Source organism: Petaurus breviceps, unplaced genomic scaffold, assembly GCF_028583685.1.
Source record: "Petaurus breviceps papuanus isolate PSGF00001 unplaced genomic scaffold, PetGlider_PUasm1.0 175, whole genome shotgun sequence".
NCBI lineage: Eukaryota > Metazoa > Chordata > Mammalia > Diprotodontia > Petauridae > Petaurus > Petaurus breviceps.
In genome coordinates this window covers 13,295,065-13,314,614 of record NW_027185764.1, presented here as the reverse complement: position 1 = coordinate 13,314,614, position 19,550 = coordinate 13,295,065, and the positions used below count along the sequence as shown (strand labels likewise).

The following is a 19,550-nucleotide window of genomic DNA, read 5'->3' as shown; positions in this document are numbered from 1 at the left end:
ACAAAACAAGACAGAACTAGGAGTCTCCAATGAGTCCCTCTCTCTCCTTGGAGTCTATTCAAGGATTTCTCTTGGACTTAATCCAGCAGCCAGTCCAGACTTGGGGACAGCCTCTAAGGGCTGGTGCAGGGCATCATGGCCCACAATCATGGCTTTTGATAACCAAGCATTGTATGTGGCAAGACTTAATACATTTTTTGCTCAATGAAATAGATGAATGAATGAGGCTCATTGTCTACTCCAGGAATTAACTTCAGATGCTGCAGTGAATAAGAGATTGTTAATGTCACCTGGCATACCCTATATATATATATATATATATATATATATATATAGACATTTTTCTAATCAGGGGGATGCTGGAGCCATCTCAAACCAATGGCTGATTGTTATATTTTCAGTGGGAATATTTACACTTTAGAAATTGACAAACACTACATATCACAGTTTCATTTTTGCTTGGTTGATTGACTAGAATTAAGAAAGTTATGAATAATATGCTAATATTGTAGATTAAATTTAAAAGTGTGACCTGTGTTTTCAGAAAGTTGGTTGTTAAACATTTAACAGCACACCAATGTTTCTAATTCATATAAAATACTGACAGGCATATCACTGAAAAGAGGTCCTCAAAAACGTTTATTTTAATGGAAGGAAAGACAGGATAGTTGGGCCTCTCTCCTCAAGAGGGGTAGATTGCTTCCATTTTGGAGTGGAAAAATCCCAAGCCAAATGACTGAGGTGTAGAAAAAGTAGGAAATATGTGAACATGGATGATTATGGTTGAGTTTTTCCTCCTCAACTTGGTCAAGGACAATTTTATTTTCCTAATAGGTCACATGTCATGAGATCTGCCACCTGATCGGCTTGGGAAACTGCCGCTGGCTGAGCTGTATCATGCAGGGTGCCCTGAGTTTGGATGAGGCTCTCCTCCGGCCCCTGGAGCTTTGTCCGATCTGCCTTCGGAAGCTGCAGTATTTCACTGGATTCAAGCTCATTGAGCGATACAAGGTGAGTGATGCCACTCTTGGTACCCATGAGGAGATGAAAATAAAAGAGGTATCAAGGAAAAAGGGGAACAGGTCCATGCATACACCACTCACTCTAAGAAGACACTTGGGTGACACTGAGCATCTGTGCCCACCCCCACATAGATCACAGGTGAACATGGGTTCACTATCCTGTAACTTAGAACATGTGTCTTACATGACATAGACATACAATCATTATTATTATATTTGTGTTGTTGTTCAGTTGGGTCCAACTCTTTGTGAGCCCCGTGGGTCATGGCACACCAGGCCCTGTCCGTGGGTTTTCCTTGGCAAAGATACTGGAGTGGTTGGTCATTTCCTGCTCCAGTGGATGAAGGCAAACAGGTTAAGTGACTTGCCCAGGGTCATACAATCCGTCAATGTCTGAGGGCATATTTGAACTCAGGTCTTCCTGACTCTAGGCCCAGCACTGCAGCCATTACATCACCTAGCTAAGCATATAGCATTCAGTGTAAACTGCTATTAGCTAAAAGGTGATTTGTGGGAGAAGACACTAACTGTAGGGGGATAATACTTCCCATAGGACGTGGCATTTGAGTTGAGCCTGGAAGGAAAATAGGGATTCTGGGAGACTGAGGTTCTGAGGGAGGGCCCTCCAAGCCACTGCAAGGGTGCAGGGGCAATTATGTCTGAGAATAGGAGGAAAGCCAGCAATCCCCAGATCATCCCACAACTCCCATTCTAGCCAAAAGGGCTGCCTACCTTGCTTTATACCAGGCTACTGCCAGAAATCAAAACGGATGCGTTGGAGGTTCAGGTTTCCCTTCCAAGCCCTGTCCACTTTCTGAGGAAAGGGAAATGCCCATATATGAGATGGTTAGCAGAAAGGAAAATGAGGAGCATCATTAGATAATTCACAAACTGGGTAAGTGGAAGATGTGCATACACATACATGCAATTCCAAAGAGTTAGCCTCCTGACCTGGGATTGGATGGCAGTTCTGAGCTGGAGATTTGTCTGCTCAGCCCAGCCAGGATGTCTAGAGGCTTGTCCCCCGGGACAAAGGCTAGAGAGCTCTCTGACAAGATGAGCTGCTAGTGAGTCCTCTGTCTGGAGGGATGACATCACAGGGTCAGAGTATTCTTGTGCTGGCCAGTGTAATTTTCTGGGACACTCATGACCATCCTATCTTGGGGTGGCATCAGTGTTCCTCTGTAACCTGGCACCTCAGCAGTACCTTCAGAACCTATTTGTCAAAGTGATGGGATCATTAACCCTCAAGGAACCCTCCTGTGCCAAAGGTGGGAGTAAATAGAATTCTGAACCCCACCTCAGAGCTGTCAGTGCCACTTGGCATTCCCAGGGGAGTTGAACAAATTGATCTGATGCAATTTTTATGATTTCACTTGATAGACCAGCTCATTCCCAAACACTAGGTCAAGTGGGAAGACATTCCCATGGAGATAATCTTCAGCAAGAATAACACCAATTTATTTCTTCAGAAAGGGCTCAAAACACTCTACACATTTCATGTACTTCATTCCTTACCTGGATATGATAAATGCTTTCAGATGAGGATACTTCCAAGACCAGGCTGAGTTGTTCAGAGAATGGAGGTATTTCTATCAGATGTGATCAGGGAAAGCCTTGTGGAGGGGGTGACCTGTGCTGAATCTTGAAAGCTGGGTAGGATTTTGATAGGTGGGCATCGTGAGAAAGTAAGAGTAGAGAACAATGTCCGTAGGTGGGGAAGAAGATAGATCTGGGCAATGGCCGGTAGCCCAGTTTGTCTGAAAGATGGTGAATGTCTGGTAATGACACATGCTGAGGTAGGAAAGTGAGGCTAGGGCCAGAGTGGTAGAAATCCTTCATTGTCAGTCTTAAAGAGTTTGTGGTTAGTCTGACATGTGTAAATAAAGATGCCGTGGAAGCCTTTTAAGCAGGGTACAAACACTATTAAGGGATGCTTTAGGATCAGGAGTTCTTAACCATTTTTGTGTCATAGATCCTTTGGGCAGTCTGGTGAGGCCTATGGACCCCTTTTCAGAAGAATATAATTTTTTAAAAAATTAATTAATTTTCCCCCAGGTACACATAAAAACATTGTTTGGCATTCATTTATAAAACGAGTTCCAAATTCTCTCCCTTGTTGCTTCCCCACCCCCATCACCCTACTGAGAAGGCAAGTAGCTCAATATGGGTTATACACAGGTGATCATATAAAACATATCCATAGTAGTCACGTTGTGAAAGAAAATAGACAAAAACCTCAAGAAAAATAAAGAAAGTAAAATAAAAAGTATTCTTCGATCTGTATACAGATGCCATCAGTCATCACAAGTCCTTCAGAGTTGTCATGGATCATTGTATTTCTAAGAACAGCTAAGTCATTCATGGCTGATTGTCTTACAATACTGCCGTTACTTTGTACACAGTACATTTCACTTTGTGTCAGTCCATGCAAGTCTTTCCAGGTTTTTCTGAGAGCATTTTGCTCATCCCTTCTTATAGTACAATAGTATTCCATCATAATTACATACCACAATTTGTTCAACCATTCCCCAATTGACAGGCATCGCCTCAATTTGTAATTCTTTGCTCCCAGAAATGAGATGCTATAAATTTTTTTTTGTAATTATAAGTTCTTTTCCTTTTGAAAAACCTCTTTTGGGATACATACCTAGTAGTGGTATTGCTAAGTCAAAGGGTATGCTTGCTTTTGTGGCTCTTTGGGCATAGTTCCAAATTGCTGTACAGAATGGCTGAATCAGCTCACAATTCCACCAACAATGCATTAATGTCTCTTTTTTCCCACAACCCCTCCAATATTTGTCATTTTCTGTTCTATTAGCCAATCTAATAGGTGTGAGGTAGTCTCAGAATTGCATTTCTCCAATCAATGGTGAGCTAGAGTATTTTTTTCATATGGCTATAGCTATATACCTGAAAACTGATCATATCTTTTGATAATTTATTAGTTGGGAAATGACTTATTTTTATAAATGTGACTCAGTTCTCTACATGTTTGAGAAATGAAGCCTTTATCAGAGAAACTTGCTTCAAAAATTTTTTTATAGTTACTCTTGTTAACTGTCTCTCTCTCCATCCTCTCCCCTCCTCTCCCATGTATTCTATCTTCTCTCTCCCTTCACCCTGCCCTCCTCAAAAGTGCTTTGCTTCTGATTCCCCCTCCATCACCTCCATTCTCTTATCCCTTTCCCCTCCTACTTTCCTGTAGGGTAATATAGATTTCTGTATCCGACTGAGTATATATGTTATTCCCTATTTGAGCCAATTTTCAGAAGAATATTATTAAAAGCATAAAATACCTAGTTACAAATGAAAACATAATTATATTGAAATTTAGTTACAATATTTCAAAACCAAATTCATGGACCCTAAGTTAAAAATCCCTTCCTTAGTATGACTGATCTGGTAATAGTATGCAGAATAGATTTGAGTATGGAAAGAAAATAAATAGGGCAACTAGGTGGTGCAGTGGATAGAATGCTGGGCCTGAAGTCAGGAAGATTCTTCTTCCTGAGTTCAATTCTGGCCTCAGACACTTACTAGCTGTGTGACCCTGGGAAAGTCATTTAACCCTTTTTGCCTCAGTTTCCCCAAATGTAAAATGAACTGAAGAAGGAAATAGCAAACCACTCTAGTATTTCTGTCAAGGGGCAGCTAGGTGAAGCAGTGAATAGAGCACCTTGGAATCAGGAGGGCCTGAGTTCAAATCCAGTCTGAGACACTTGACACTAAACTAGCTGTGTGACCTTGGGCAAGTCACTGAACCCCGATTGCCTTGCCTTTCCCCTTCAAAGAAAACCTAAAAAAAAAAAGAAAGAAAACCCCAAATGGGGTCGTGAAGAGTTAGACGTGACTGAACAACACCAATGAAGAAAGTAAAAATAACAAAAATTCCAGCATTTCATATTTATATAGTGCTTTATAACTTACAAAGTGCCATCTTCATGAGTGTTCTTTGAGGTAACTAGACTAAGAATTATTATTCCTGTTTTATAGATGAGGAAATGCTAGGAAGTAGTTGAAAATGAGGGACTGAAACCTCAGTAGAAGTAGATGATTCCCCTGGGGGAGAATATTTATCCCGACCCATTGTGAGCCCAGCTGCTAACTGAGGGGCAGAGCATCACAAGTCTGAACCTTCACTGCACCAGGAAGTTTGCCCACAATGGCAGTGGGGAAGGGTGTCTATGCACAAACCCAGGCTGCCTCCGTTCCTATAAAACTATCACTTGATTCTACTGTCCCTGATCCTGTATCTCTTCTCCCTTTCAAATCCAGACTCCTAGACGGTTCCATATACCCCTTCTATTTGTCCGCTTCCTGACAATAACAACATTGCTCAGTCCCTTGCATTCTGGTTTCCATCCTTACCACTTGACTGAAAATGCACTCTTCATGTTTACCAATGATCTCGCAAACATTTTTATTGATATCTTTTGTTTTTATATCACTTTCATATCTGACTGCATCTCTTTTCCCTTCCTTACCCATTGAGTAATCCTTTGTAACAATAATAAAAAAAGGAATAAAAAGCAGTTCAGGAAGGCTAACCAGCACATGAGTCTGACAGGATCTGGCATGTAGCACAGCCATATTTCTCCATCTTCCCTCCTCTGCAAAGAAGACCAGGAAGCACATTTTCTCATCTCCTCTGGAGCCAGCAATCTTTTCACTTCTAAATCTGATGACCTTTTCTTATTCCTCTTCCTTGCTTGACATCTCCGTAGCAGCTTTGATACTGCTGCCCACCACTCCTGGCTTCTCTCCTCCCTTGGGTTTTGTGACATTTCTCTCTCCTGATTTTCCTCCTATGTGACTCTTCTTTCTCCTCATTTCTTTCATTTTCTTCCTGCCACCCATTAAGTGTGGCATTCCCCAACGCTCTGTCTGGAACCCTCTTCTCTCAGCTAGGTGGCTCAGTGGACGAATGTGGGATAGAATGTTAGAATCAGGAAGACCCGAGTTCAGATGCTGCCTCAGAGACTGTGTGACCCCGGTAAGGGTCACTTAACCTCTCTGTGCCTCAGTTTCCTTACCTGTAAAATGAGGATAATACTAGCACTTATTTCACAGGGTTGTTGTGAGGAAGAAATGTAAAGTGCTTTGCAAATTTTAAAGTGCTATGTAAATGCCAGTGAATATTCCTTATGGTCTCATCAGTTTCCACAGATTTAGTCAGCAGTTCTACACCTATAACTCCAAATCTACATATCCAGACCCAATCTTTCTTTGAGATCCTGCCCCGTGTTGCCTATAGCCTGTTGGACATCTCTATCTGAATGGCGCATCGACATCTGAAATGGGACATATTTTCTCCTAAAGCTACATCTCCAGATTTCTCCATCTCTCTTAATGGTGCATTTATCTTTACACACACACACACGTATACATCTGTGTTTAGATATACATGTGTACATATATACACATGTGTATATGTACATGCACATGTATATATGTATGTATATATGTAAATACATGTGTGTGTGCTTATGTATATAAAATGAGCTAATCATGCCTGTATCTTTCCAGTCCCTCAGGCTCAGCACTCTGGAGTCATGCTTGACTCTCCCTGCTCCCTCCACCCCTATATTTGATCAGTTGCCAAGCCTTGACAGTTTTAGCTCCATGACATCTCCTGTATCTGTCCTCTTTCCCCCATTCACACAGCCCAGACCCTAGGTCATTCAGCCCCACCCAGCCCTTTTCTCTGAACTGTTGCAATCTCCTCATTGGTCACAAGCCTCCTTTTCTCCCTCTTCATTCAATTTTCCACACAGCCGCCAAACTGCTATTACTAAGACACCAACATAACAACTAAAATTTCTATTGTGCTATGTGAGTCAGACATTGTTCTGAGTGCTTGACAATTATTTTCTCATAATCATAGCATCCCCTTGCTAAAAAAAAATTGTCAGTGGCTCCCTATTGCCTCTAACATAAAATATAAATAAATTTATCAAGTGGATATTGAAGGCTACCTATAATCTGGTTCTCCCCTTACCTTTCTAGTCCTACTTCATATTATTGCCCTTCATACATTCTCTGTTCCAGTCAAACTGACCATCTGGCTGTTCCCTGTACCTGACCTTCCAATTCCTTCTCCTTTTTATTGCACAAGTGGTCCCACAGGTTCGGAATGAACTCCTCCTCACCTTATAGGCTCTCTAGCTCCCTCAAGAGCCCAGCTTGGGTGCCATTAAGGCCTTTCCTAACATTTTCTTGAGCAGGTTTGAAGAGGGGAGGCAGCATTAGAATGCAAGGTAATTCAGGGAAGGACAGGGACTGTTTCATTTTTGTGGCTCTAACACGGTGCTCTGCAACATAATAGGTAGTTAGTAAACATTTACTCAATGGATGTGTTAAGGAAATAATAATAGATAATTGTAGTAATATATCACTATACTTAATATATAATATATTATTATATATAAATATATTAAATATCTTTATATATTTAATATATATTATAAAATTTAGTAATATGCAGGCACTTTAATGCCTGCAAAACACTTTTAATGTTGTTGTTCAGTTGGATGGGACTCTTTAGGTCCCCATATAGGTTTTTGTTTGTTTGGTTTTTTTGGCAAAGATACTGGAGTGGTTTGCCATTTCCTTCTCCAACTCATTTTATAGATAAGAAATTGAGGCAAACAGGATTAAGTGACTTGCCCAGGGTGACAAAGCTAGTCAGTGTCAGAGGCTGTATTTGAACTCAAGTCTTAGTGACTCAGGGTCCCAGTCTGAGGCTAAGTCTTTAAATCTCAGCTCCTAACCTAGCTCTCCTACACCACATAGCTACCAAGCTGGGTATTTGCCAAGTCCAAGCCAGGGTCTTTCACCTAAATTTAGCCCCACAGAGTGGGGAACCCAGTTGTTAAACACTGAGGGGTTTGGACCAGGAATATTCATTAATTTGCCAGTCTTGGGACAGCAACAGGAGGGAGGCCTGTGCAGCTTGTAGGGGGAGAGCCACTTCCTTGCTCAGGGACTGCTGGGATAGTCTGTTTTTCAAGTCAACTCCTCTGGACCTCATTAAGGAGCCTCCATGAGTCCCAATAATATGGAGAATAGAACCCGATAACGGCCAACATTTATGAAGAAAAGGCGTCAGTGAAGGAGAGAGGAAGGAGGAATGCCAGGATGGTTTCGGATCATGGAAGTCAAACTGGAGAAGACTGTCAACTTGCTAACACATTAGAGGTAAATGAGGAGGCATCTAGGCTGTGTGGTGTGCATGGAGAGCTAGACTTAGAGTCAGGAAGACATGAGTTCTAATCCTGTCTCAGACACGCACTAGCCACGTGATCTTGGGCAAGTCATTGAACCTCCATCTGCCTCAGTTTCCCAGTGCCTACCCCACAGAACTGTTTGGAGAACCAGATTAGATGACATATGTAAAGCTCTTCCAAAACCTTCAGCTATAGAAATTCCAGCTGTTATTATTATAATGAGGACCAAGCAAGAGGTCTATTGGACTTAGGAAGTCCCTTGTGACCTTTGGGACAACAACCCTATGGTAGGAAGGGGAGGCCAGATTGTAGGTGTTGGAGGAATAAGTGGTGAAGTCATGGAGGGAAGAAGTATACTTTTTTGAGAAGTTTGTTGACAAAGGAAAAAGCTATGAGGGTAAGCTTGGGGATGTCATAAAATCATAGATTCAGAGCTGGGAATGGCGGGAGGCCCTTCAGAGGCCATTTAGTCCAGTCATTTCAATTTACAGATGAGAAAACAGAAGGTAAGTGACTTGCCCAGGGTCACACAGGTAGTAATGAGCAGAACTAGAATTTGAAGCTAGATTCTCTGACTCCACATTCGAAGCTCCATGGCAGGTGATGGGGAGGTGAGTGGGGAAGTTAGGGGGTTGAAGGCAGAGTTTTAAAGCAGGGAGATCAGCCCTTGAAGCAGAGGGAATAGAGCCAGTGGAAGATTTTGAAGATAAAAGTGAATAACTAAGACAGAACATTTTGCCAACAGGGCCCCCAGCTGACTTGACTGCAGAAGCCTAGGGAGATGACAAGCCCCAGAAATTCTTGTGTATAAACTGGGAAGTTTAAAAGGCAGTTTTATGAGAATTTCATGAGGGTCAACCTCTCATCCAAGAAATGCTCTCATCTTGCTTCCTCTCGTCTGCAACCACTGGCAAAAAGAAAGGTCAGGCAGACAACTCTGCTCACTCTGTCCTATTTATACTTTTATTTGGGGATCTTATCTGTGTGGTTCTCAGTTTCCTCATCTGTAAAACACTAGACTGGCCCCTAAGGTTCTTTTCTTTCCTCTTGTCTCATTGCCTGCAGTGGTTGTTTTCACCAGGGAAACTCAGATTATAATGTGATATTGTAACATTTATTAGTGCCTACTGTGTACAGAACTACTGCTTAGTTGATGGGGGAGACAGAAAACATATATAGTTTTTGCCCTCAAGGGGCTTCCAGTCTGATAGAAAATCTCTGGAACTTGAGTCTTTCACTGCCTACCTGGCAAGATCTCTCAACCTGCCCTCCCTCCCCCAGTTTATTAAATTATTTATTTTTAGCTTTCAATATTCACTTCTGTAAGTCTTAGATTGTCTCCCTTCCCCCTCCCTCCCCAAGCCAGCTTGCAGTCTGATAAGGGCTCTACACATACATTCCTATTAAACACATTTTCACATTAGTCATGTTGCATAGAAGAATTATAACGAATGGGAAAAACCATGAGAAAGAAAAAAACCCAAAATAAAACAAACAAGAAAATAGTCTGCTTCGTTCTGCATTCCCACTCCATAGTTCTTTCTCTGGATGTGGATGGTGTTTTCCATCATAAGTCCTTTGGAATTGTTTTCGGTCCTTGCATTGCTGAGAAGGGCTAAGTCTATCAAAATCAGTCCTCAAACACTGTGGCTGTTACTGTACACAGTGTAACTTGTCCTCTTAAGGGGAGAATGGAGACGGACTGGGGGAAGGGGAGCAGGAGTCAGGGAGGCAAGAGCATCCTCACTTCATAGGATGCAGCAGGGTGTCAATAAACTTTTATTAGGTGCTTACTACTATGCTCCTGGCACTGTGCTAAGAGCTGGGGATACAAAGAGGCAAGGGACTGTTCCTGACCTCAGGGAGCTCACAGTCTAATGGGAAAGACAACACCCAAGCAACTATGTACAAACAAGATATAGACAGGATAAACTGGAATAAGTTACAGCAAGAAAATGTCTCTGCCCCTACATGTTCCACAGGCCTCCCTCCTTGTAGCTCCCAAGACTGGCAAATTAATGAATATTCCTGGTCCAAGCCCCTCAGTGTTTGACAACTGGGTTCCCCACTCTGTGGGACTAAATTCAGATGAAAGACCCTGGCCTGGACTTGGCAAATACCCAACTTGGCAGTTATTGTGGAGCAGGAGAGCTAGGTTAGAAGCTGAGATTTAGAGACTTAGAGTCTCAGACTGGGACCTTGAGCCACTAAGACTTGAGTTCAAATCCAGCCTCTGACACTGACTAGCTTTGTGACCCTGGGCAAGTCATTCAATCCTGTTTGCCTCATTTTCTTATCTGTAAATAACAGATTTTAGCACTAAGTTAAGGAGGACTGGGCCAAACCTCTTTGCAGAAGGTGTAACAAGCTGAGACTTGAAAGAAGCCAGGGCAGCTCGCAGGCAGAGATGAGGAGGGGGAGTGTTCAGGGTCTTGGGGACAGCCTCCTAAGGGGAGGAATTACTTGTGTGAGGAAGAGCAAGGGGATCAGCATTGGCTCACAGAAGAAGTGGGGGCGAGCAGGCAGTGGAACAAAACTGGAAAGGGAGAAAGGGGCCAGATTATGAGGGGATTTACAAGTCAAACGGGGATTTCATGCTTGATCGTAGAGTAATAGGGAGCCACCAGAGTTTATGGAATAAGGGGATGATGAGGTCATGTGCACGATATGTACTTTAGGAAGATCACTTTGACAGCTGAGTGGGAAAAGGATTGCCGTGGGGAGAGTCTTCTGGGAAGTGGACCAGCGGCTGCAATAGTTCAGGCATGAGGCAATGAGGAGACGAGAGATGATACGAGGTAAAGTCGACAGGCCCTGGCCATAGATTGGATATGGGGAAGGGGTGAGAGGCAGGAGTAGAGAATGACACCAGGATGGAAGCCTGGGTGACTGGATGGTGGTACCTCCACAGTAAGAGGGAAGTTAGGAAGAAGGGAGGATTTGGGGGAACAGAGAAAGAGTTCAGTTTGGGCCGTCTTGAGTTTAAGATGTCTATGTTCATGAATAGCAAATTACACATGGTAGATTTGCAGTTTCCTTCACAATCATCTTTTTTTTTTTCCGCTTTTTGGAGGAGGAAAGGAAGGGCAACTGGGGTTAAGTGGCTTGCCCAAGGTCACATGGCTAGTTTTGTGTTAAGTGTCTGAGGCCGGATTTGAACTCAGGTTCTCCTGACTCCAGGGCCAGTGCTCTATTCATTGTGCCACCTAGATGCCTCAACAATCATCTTTTTAAAAATTGTACCAAGTTATGGAAATGCTTGTTTTATTCTATAAATTAGAAACAAAATAAAAAGAAGCACACATATATAACCTATATCAAATTGCTTGCCTTCTCAATGAGAGAGGAGGGAGGGAGAGAATTGGGAACTCAAAATTTTAAAAATACAAAAGTTTAAGTTATTTTTGGAGTCACTGGAAAAAAATTGTTGTAAAAAAAAAAGAAGAGCTGTAAGTTACACCTGGAAATGCTCATTTTATATAGTATTAAGTTCAGTATAAAAAGAAAATAAAATGGAAAAAAGCCACATACACAAAAGAAGAGAGAGAGATCATTCGTCATTTTGGAGAGCAGTTTTGATTGAATGACGAGAGTCAGGCTGCAAAGAGTTAAAAGAATGAGAGGAAAAGCAGTGAAGCACCTGTGGATGCAGTAAGTGAGGCCTCCTCAAAGAGGTGAGTCACGAGGGGGAGAAAAGGTAGAGGGAGACAGCCAGTGAAGATGGATGGACGAAAGGAGGGCTTTGGGAGGATGAGGAAGGGCGTCACAGAAAGAACACTTTAGTGGGAATCAGGAGACCTGGTTTCTGTTGATAACTAGCTACGTGGCTGTGGGCAAGTCCTTTCCTTTCTTTGGACTTGTTTCTCTTTTTGGCAAAATAGGGAATGGGACTAGTGCAGGGGTTTAAATTTTTTTTTTTTTGTAATCATGGAACCCTTTGGCAGTCTGGTGAAATCTATGGACCTCTTTTCAGGATGTTTTTAAATGCATAAAATAAAATGCTCAGGATTACCAAGGAAACTTGGTACTTATATTGAAATACAAATATTAACGTATTAAAAAAAAACAAGTTCATGGATTCCAAATTAAGAACCCCTGGACTACAAGATACTATTCCTTAGTGTATACTAGCTGTATTACCCTGGGCAAGTCACTTAACCCTGTTTACTCAGTTTCTTCATCTATCAAATGAGCTGGAGAAAGAAATGGCAAACCATTCCTGGATCTTTGCCAAGAAAAGCCCAAATGGGGTCATGAAAAGTCAGATAGGACTGAGAGAGCTAAACAACAACAAAATACCTGGTTGGCTTTCTGAATCAGCACACGTAATAATAAGATTAATAGCTATTTATGTAGGTTTTAAGGTCAGATTTGAACTCAGATCCTTCTGCCTCCAGGCCTGGTGTTTTATCCATTGTGCCACCTAGCTGCTTTCCTGCTTCAGTCTTGAAAGAAACATACTTGGGGAAATGGAGAACATATTGATCCTAGAAGGGATTCCCCTCACCCTTTCAGCTCCAAGATTAACAGGGCTGTTCCGTCAGTCAGCTTTAAAGATCATCATTGTGCAGATGACTCTCAAACCTTGTCCATCCTGAATCTTTCTGCTGGCTTCAAGCCTTACATCTCCAACTGCCTATTAGATATCCCTTTTTTTTTTTTTTTTAGGCAAGGTTAAGGGACTTGCCCAGGGTCACACAGCTAGTAAGTGTCTGAGGCTGGGTTTGACCTCCCATCCTGCTGACTCCATAGCCAGAGCCCTATCCACTGCACCATTTAGCTACCCTTGCCTATTAGATATTTTGAACTGGACGTTTCATAGACATCTTAAACTCATCATATCTAAAAGTGAACTTCTTTTCCCCCAAATCCTCTTCTCTTCTTGACTTCCCTTTTACTGTGAGGGTACCACCATCCTTTAGCCTGGGTGTCACTCTCTTTCATTCTCTGCCCACCCCCCCCCATCCAATCTTTTCCTAAGGCCTGTTGATTTTAGCTTTTCTTTAAATCATTTCTCAAATGCACTGCCTTCTCTTCTCAGACACTACTGCCATGCTAGTCCAACCTCTCATTACCTCATGCCTAGATTATTGCAATAGCCTGTTGCTTGGTCTCCCTAGCCCAGGTCTCCCCCTCTGCAGTCCAGCTGTCAAACTAATCTTCCTACAGTATAGGTCTGATCATATCATTGCTTTATTCAGTAAACTCAGGTGGCTCTCTGTTACCTCTAGAATCAAACAGAAAGTCCGTTTGGCTTGTAAATTCCTTCCTAAACTGGCCCCTTTCTACCTTTCTACTACCTTATGCCTCCGCGTATTGGACAATCCAGTGATACTGGTCTCCTGGCTGTTCCTCTGACAACACAACCTATATCTGTATCTGGGAAATGTCCCTGGCTGCCCCCTCCCTCCATACCTCCTCATCTCTTGTCCCCTGGCTTCTTCAAGTCCCATTTAAAAGTCCTCTGCCTTCTATGAGAAGGCTTTCCCAATCCCCTTAATTCTGGTGCCTTCACTCTGTCATCTCCCACTTATCTTACATCTGTCCTGTTTGGACACATTTGTCATTTGCATATTGTCCCCTTCATTAAACTGTGATCTCCGTGATTGGCAGGGACAATCTTGTCTAGCTGAATCCCCAGATCTTAGCATAGCACCTCGTCCATAGCAGCCAATGTTTATGGAGCGACTGAATCAGGGTATTTGCCTCAAATACTATTGAAGTTTGGGCCTCTGTAAGTGGTTTTAAAGAGAGAGGAATAACCCCAGAGAAAGATCAAGAAACCTAGAGGAAGGGAAAACGAGACTCGATATGGCCAGCACTTGTTTTAGAAGAGAAAGTAGGCTACGATGTAGCCTGCAATTTTGATGCCTCACCTTGCGTGTAGTGATGCTGCCCTCTGCTGTTAGCATAGCAGATTACCAACATGACAAATGATTGAAAAATAGTTCACTAAAGCACTGGGCTTGGAACTAGGAAGACTCCTCTTCTTGAGTTCAAATCTGACCTCAGACACTTACTAGTTGTGTGACCCTGGGTTAGTCATTTGACCCTCTTGCCTCAGTGAGGTTTCCTCCTCTGCAATATAAGCTGGAGAAGGAAATAGCAAACCACTCCAGTATTTTTGCCAAGAAAACTCCAAATGGGGTCGCAGTTCAGATACGACTGAAATGACTGAACATTGAAAACCAGCACACTAACTACACTTAAGCTACTTGTGATAATTTTTAAAATTTAAATACAAAAAAATGAGGTTATTGGCCATTTGCAAACTGGTGCTTAGGACTTACCCAAGTGTGAAGAAAAATTTGATTAAGAATTTAAAATATAGGGGCAGCACAGTGAGTAAGAGCACCGGCCCCAGAAGTCGGGATGACCTGGGGATCGAATCCGGGGTCTGATACTTAGCACCACACCCAGAAATAACTGGCTGTGTAACCTTGAGCAAGTTACTTAACCCCAATTGCTTAAAAAAAAAATTTAAAATATAGGGGCAGCTAGGTGGCACAGTGAATAGAGAACCAGTCCTGCAGTCAGGAGGACCTGAGTTCAAATCCAGCTGCACACACTGACACACTAGCTGTGTGACCTTGGGGAAGTCATTTAACCCCAATTGCCTTGTGAAAAAAACCCAACAACAACAAAGAATATAAAATATATGTAAGAAAAATTTAAAGCTTCAAGTACAACAACAGTTAAAGAAATTAAAATGTCATTCATTTTTTTTAAATGAGACTTTTATTTATTGGTGTTTAAATTATTTTCAACTCAAAGTATTTTTTGAATGGACTTCAATATTTTCAAAAAGTCCTGTATCACACAGATCTGTGAAGCTCAGGCTACATGGGCCCATTTACAAATGAACCACATGTGGTTCTCACAGGCCTATCTGCACTCCTAAGAACCCTGAGACGCTATTATGCCCACATACATGGAGGAAGCAGAGTTGAGAAACTAGCTTGAGAGGACATCTTTCTGTGTATTTGAGGTGCATGCTGAAATGAACTACTTCTCCCTTAAAGAAGCGTGCAGGGGGCCTTGGGGAAATAAGCAAGTCACCTCCATTTCAGGTATAACTGTGGATGATCACACAGTGATCTGATGTGGAGTGACAAGACTGGGATTAGGAGAGCTACCAGCAGCCAGGGCTAATGGATACCCCACACCCCAAAGCCACTACTCCAGAGGGAACAGAAATCCCTGCTTGGAAGAGGAAGAGGGACCTGTGATGGAGAGAGACTCTCCCCAGGGAGTCAGGAGTCAAGCATAACCCCATGCTTCAGGATATTAAGGGTTTCACTGTACAGATTCCATTTAATTGAACTCTACAAGCATCTATTATGTGCGAGGCCCTGGGCCTGGGGATACCAAAAATGAAAGTCTTTATTCCATTTAGTAACAGGTGTTTTTTTGATGTGTTGGTTGGTTTTGCTGAGTGCCTTTCCCTTCTCACTGCCTTCCAACTCCTTGTTTTTTTCTCTTTGTTATTAGGTTATGGAGGGGGTACAAAATACATCAGAATATATAAATGATGTGAAAACAAAAGGTAGCGATACAATTTTATATTTTTAAAAAACTTAACAGTTCCTGCCCTCAAGTAGTTTACATTCTACCATCCAAACTGTAAACTAAATAACTTGATTAAGCGTGTGTGTGTATGCGTGTGTGTGTGTGTGTGTGTGTGTGTGTGTAAGGGGGCGGACAATGTGTTTTCCTGGCCTCTAGATTTGTAGAGTGGTCAGCCAAAGCTTACAAGACATGAGCTAGAGAGATCTTGTTTCTTTTCTGCCCAGACAGCTCGAGATTCTCCAGTCTCCTCCTTTCCTCTCAGTATGCATAAATCATTGCAGAGGAATAGCAAAAGGGACTCTCAGAGGAGGGAGGTGGAGGGAGTATGACTTCTCTAGCCTCAGGGGACTGTGTTTGCGTGGGTGGGAGGGAAACTGTGGGGAGAAGGGGAGTTTCAACTGTTCCAGTCTCAGCCTACTTTTGGGAAATACAATGGAAGAACTCTTGGCGTTCACAGTGGCCGAGTCATGCAGGAAAGGAAATGATGTAGGTATACACAAGGCTTTTTGCCGGTTTGTGTTTGTCCTAAGTGGTCTGGGAAATTCACAGCCTCCTTCTGTATTCTATAGCCACCTTTGCTCTATCAAGTTTGTCCTTTGTCATCAGGGTTACTCCTGGGCATTCTGGCAGTTACTATGGACACCATCTGGGGCTTGGCTTATTGCCCTCTGATGTTCATGGGAGCCCAGACAAAAGGTTACAGTCATAATGGAGATGTACACAGAAGGAAACAGTCTTCTTAGTTCTTTGCCCAGATCTATGTGAATTTTTAAAATTAAAATTAACTTTTTCCCAATGAACAAAAATCTATTTCTCTTTTTCTCCCTATTTAAAAAAAAGAAAAACCGAACTCATAATAAATATGCATAACAAAGCAAAACAAATTCACAACAAAAATAACTGTGTCCAAAAATGTAGGTTGCATTCGGCCCCCTGAGTCTGTTACTCCTCTGGCAGGATGTGGGTATGATGCTTTGTTATCAGTCCTCTGGTGTGGTGGTTGGTCATTGTACTAATCAAAGTTCCTAAGTCTAAGTGAATTAATATAGAGAATTAAATCTTGGTTTCTCCCCTCACAGAAACTCTATGCTTGGATTCAAACTGTGGCTGTGACGTGGCCCAGTCAGGAGTCAGGAGACTTGTCTGTGTCCGAGGATGTCCTCCCTTTCAGCTCAGACTCAGGAATGGGCTGTGAGAATGACTCTGAAGCAGTCACAAGCCTGTCAGAAGCCCTTACCCCAGACACATGCAGTCATGCTTTCTCCATTGGGCAGGAGCTCGAGCCTGAGGAGGGAATGTGCTCCCTGGCAGACCTGGACAGTCAGCAGCAGCTAGGAGACCTTTCTGGCTCTTCCGATATCATCAAAGGGCATGAACTCTGGCTGGCAACATGCATCTCTGCCCTGGAGAGGGACGTGTCAGAGGAAGAGCTGGCTGAAGTAGATGGGGCCGTGGATGCCCTTGCAAGGTGGGAGATGTTCACAGGGCAACTCCCAGCCCCTAGAAAGGACTTGGCTTTCAGCAGAGACAGTGTAGGGCTGCGAAAAGTTCTGGGGGACAAATTCTCCTCTTTAAGGAGGAAGCTGAGCACGAGAAAACTGTCCAAAGCTGAAACCTCCCCTTGTCGTTGGAAGTGGGAAGACAATTAACATAGCAATACCAGGCCTACCTTTCTTGACCCTTTTTGTTCAGGGTAGAAAAAAAATTCTTTTCCATTTGTCTTTTCCTTTTTCCTCTTGAGCTCCATTATATTTACACACAAAATTGAATTGAAAAGTAACAAGGACTCTTTGGATGTATCAGTGGGAGGCCATCCCTCCCCATAAATGCCTATTTATATTAGATTACAGAATAAGATTTAGTGTCTACCATTTCCTTTACAGAATCACAGATCAATATCAGAAGGAACTCAGAGACCATCAAATCCGACTCCTACTCATGTTAAGAATCCTTCATCCATTCCCAATTAGCCTTTGCTTGAAAAACTCCAAGTGAGGGGAAACCTGTTACTTCCCAAGGCAGCCCATTCCACTTTGGGGCAGTTCTAATAGTTAGGAAGCTTCGGATCTTTCTAATTTAAGTCTGCCCACCTTTCTTCCCCTCCTCCCCCTTTCCCAAACCCCAACCCTAGACCTCAGATATCCTTAGAGCTCCAGATGCTGAGCCGAGGTCAAATGAGGTAACATGTAAAGCGCCTTGTAGACCTTAAAGTGCTATATAAATGCCATTATTATTGTTATTACTGTTGCTGTTGTTGTTATTGTTGTAACTGGATGCCACAAGAGATGAAGAGGGTTCTTGTGTCCCAGGCTTCTTGAAATATTTGTGGCTTCCTAAACAAAGGTATCTGGGTGAGGAGCAGGAATGACAGATCTTATCATCTATCTTTCAGTTCCTAAGGTGCTGACCTACAATGGGTCAACATCCATGTTAACTTTGAGGAGAAACCATATCAGCTCTCCACATCTGGGGCTCCTTCTTTTGGGAATCTGGAATCTCTCTGGGGATGGGACATGGGTCTCTCTTCCCCATTGCCAGCAGAGGGATTGCCTGCAGCAATTGAAGGAAGGAAGTGGTTCAGTCAATCTCTCATTCCAGGCTGAGATTTTAGTGCCTACTGGGTCTCTTTAGTTATTTATATCTAGCAGCTCAAGAGGCTGATAGAATTTCTGGCAGGGGAGTAACAGGGAATACACTGACTCCCTCTAGTAGCAAATTCACTTGGCATTCCAAGGCTGATAATAGGTGTCTCCACTCCCACAATAGGGGAAACTTCGGATTTTTTCCTTATCTATGATGCCTCCCTCTGTAAAACAAAGCCAGTCTTAATGATCAGGACTTCATGGCAATTATATCAATAAAAGTATGGAATAATGTTCACCCCATGTAAATCCATGTGGGTCTCAGGCAGGGTAACTTTCACCAAAAATTATCATTTTTGTTAAAAAAAAATTGGCGATCACGTAAGAATGTGTCCAATGTAAACCTTGTTCCTTCTTCTTTCCCTTCCTTCCTGTCTCTTTCTTTTCTTTCCTTCCTTCACAGACTTTGTGGGGGGAGGGATGATGTCAAGCATAAAGGTCTGAAAAGTGCTGCGAGACTTTGACCCTTTCCTTCCTATCCTCTTGAGGCAGATGCCTGTAGTAACCTGCATTAAAGTGGTGGTGAAAGAGACCACAGTGAACTCTGGGTCCTAGTAATACAGTAGCCTAAAAGGGTAAGGGACTGAGTCTCCGGATCTGAAGCCTCTCAATGTGTAAGAGTCAGAATAAAGAAATCTCAATGCAGAATGAGCAGAAAGGGTAAGACAAAGTTGTCTTTGCAGGTGAGTCCTACTCCGGTAAAATACCAGGACATGAACACTGACTAAATTCAGGGAAGCAATGTTAGAACTCCAAAACAGCATGAACATGTTCAAATTCCCCTTTATAGGTTTGAGAGGTCTTACAATGAGGGCTCTTCAAATAAGAATTAAGAGAAGATAAAGAAGAATGTGTGAACCAAGGAGCGATATATTGTGCAAAGAAGACAATATTATATATAATAGTGTTGCTGGAACAGAAGAATCCAAGAAGTTTCCTGCCTGGCTAGCCTACTGATATCAGTTCCATAATCTTACCTATTTTCTGATTTCCTCCAGATCTCTTCTATAATGGATTCATAGATGGCTGTACCTAGATTAAATAGAGATCACAATAATAAAAGGCATGGGACAGCCCTTTAGGGGCAA

The 19,550-nt window shown here is 42.5% G+C and overlaps 1 protein-coding gene across 3 annotated transcripts in view; it reads left to right on the top strand.

Annotated features, from left to right (window-relative positions):
- The window catches only part of AMZ1 (archaelysin family metallopeptidase 1), a 50,182-nt gene extending 32,125 nt beyond the window's left edge, over window positions 1–18,057 (top strand). For 2 of the 3 annotated variants that reach the window (XM_069084773.1, XM_069084772.1), the window contains 2 exons: window positions 835–1,011; window positions 16,900–18,057. In XM_069084773.1, the coding sequence (XP_068940874.1) occupies window positions 835–1,011; window positions 16,900–17,469 (747 nt within the window). In that variant the 3' untranslated portion in view covers window positions 17,470–18,057. Of the gene's footprint in view, window positions 1–834; window positions 1,012–15,742; window positions 16,475–16,899 lie in introns of those variants that run through there. The other variant, XM_069084774.1, reaches the window with a different exon arrangement.
- Window positions 18,058–19,550: the final 1,493 nt, after the last annotated feature.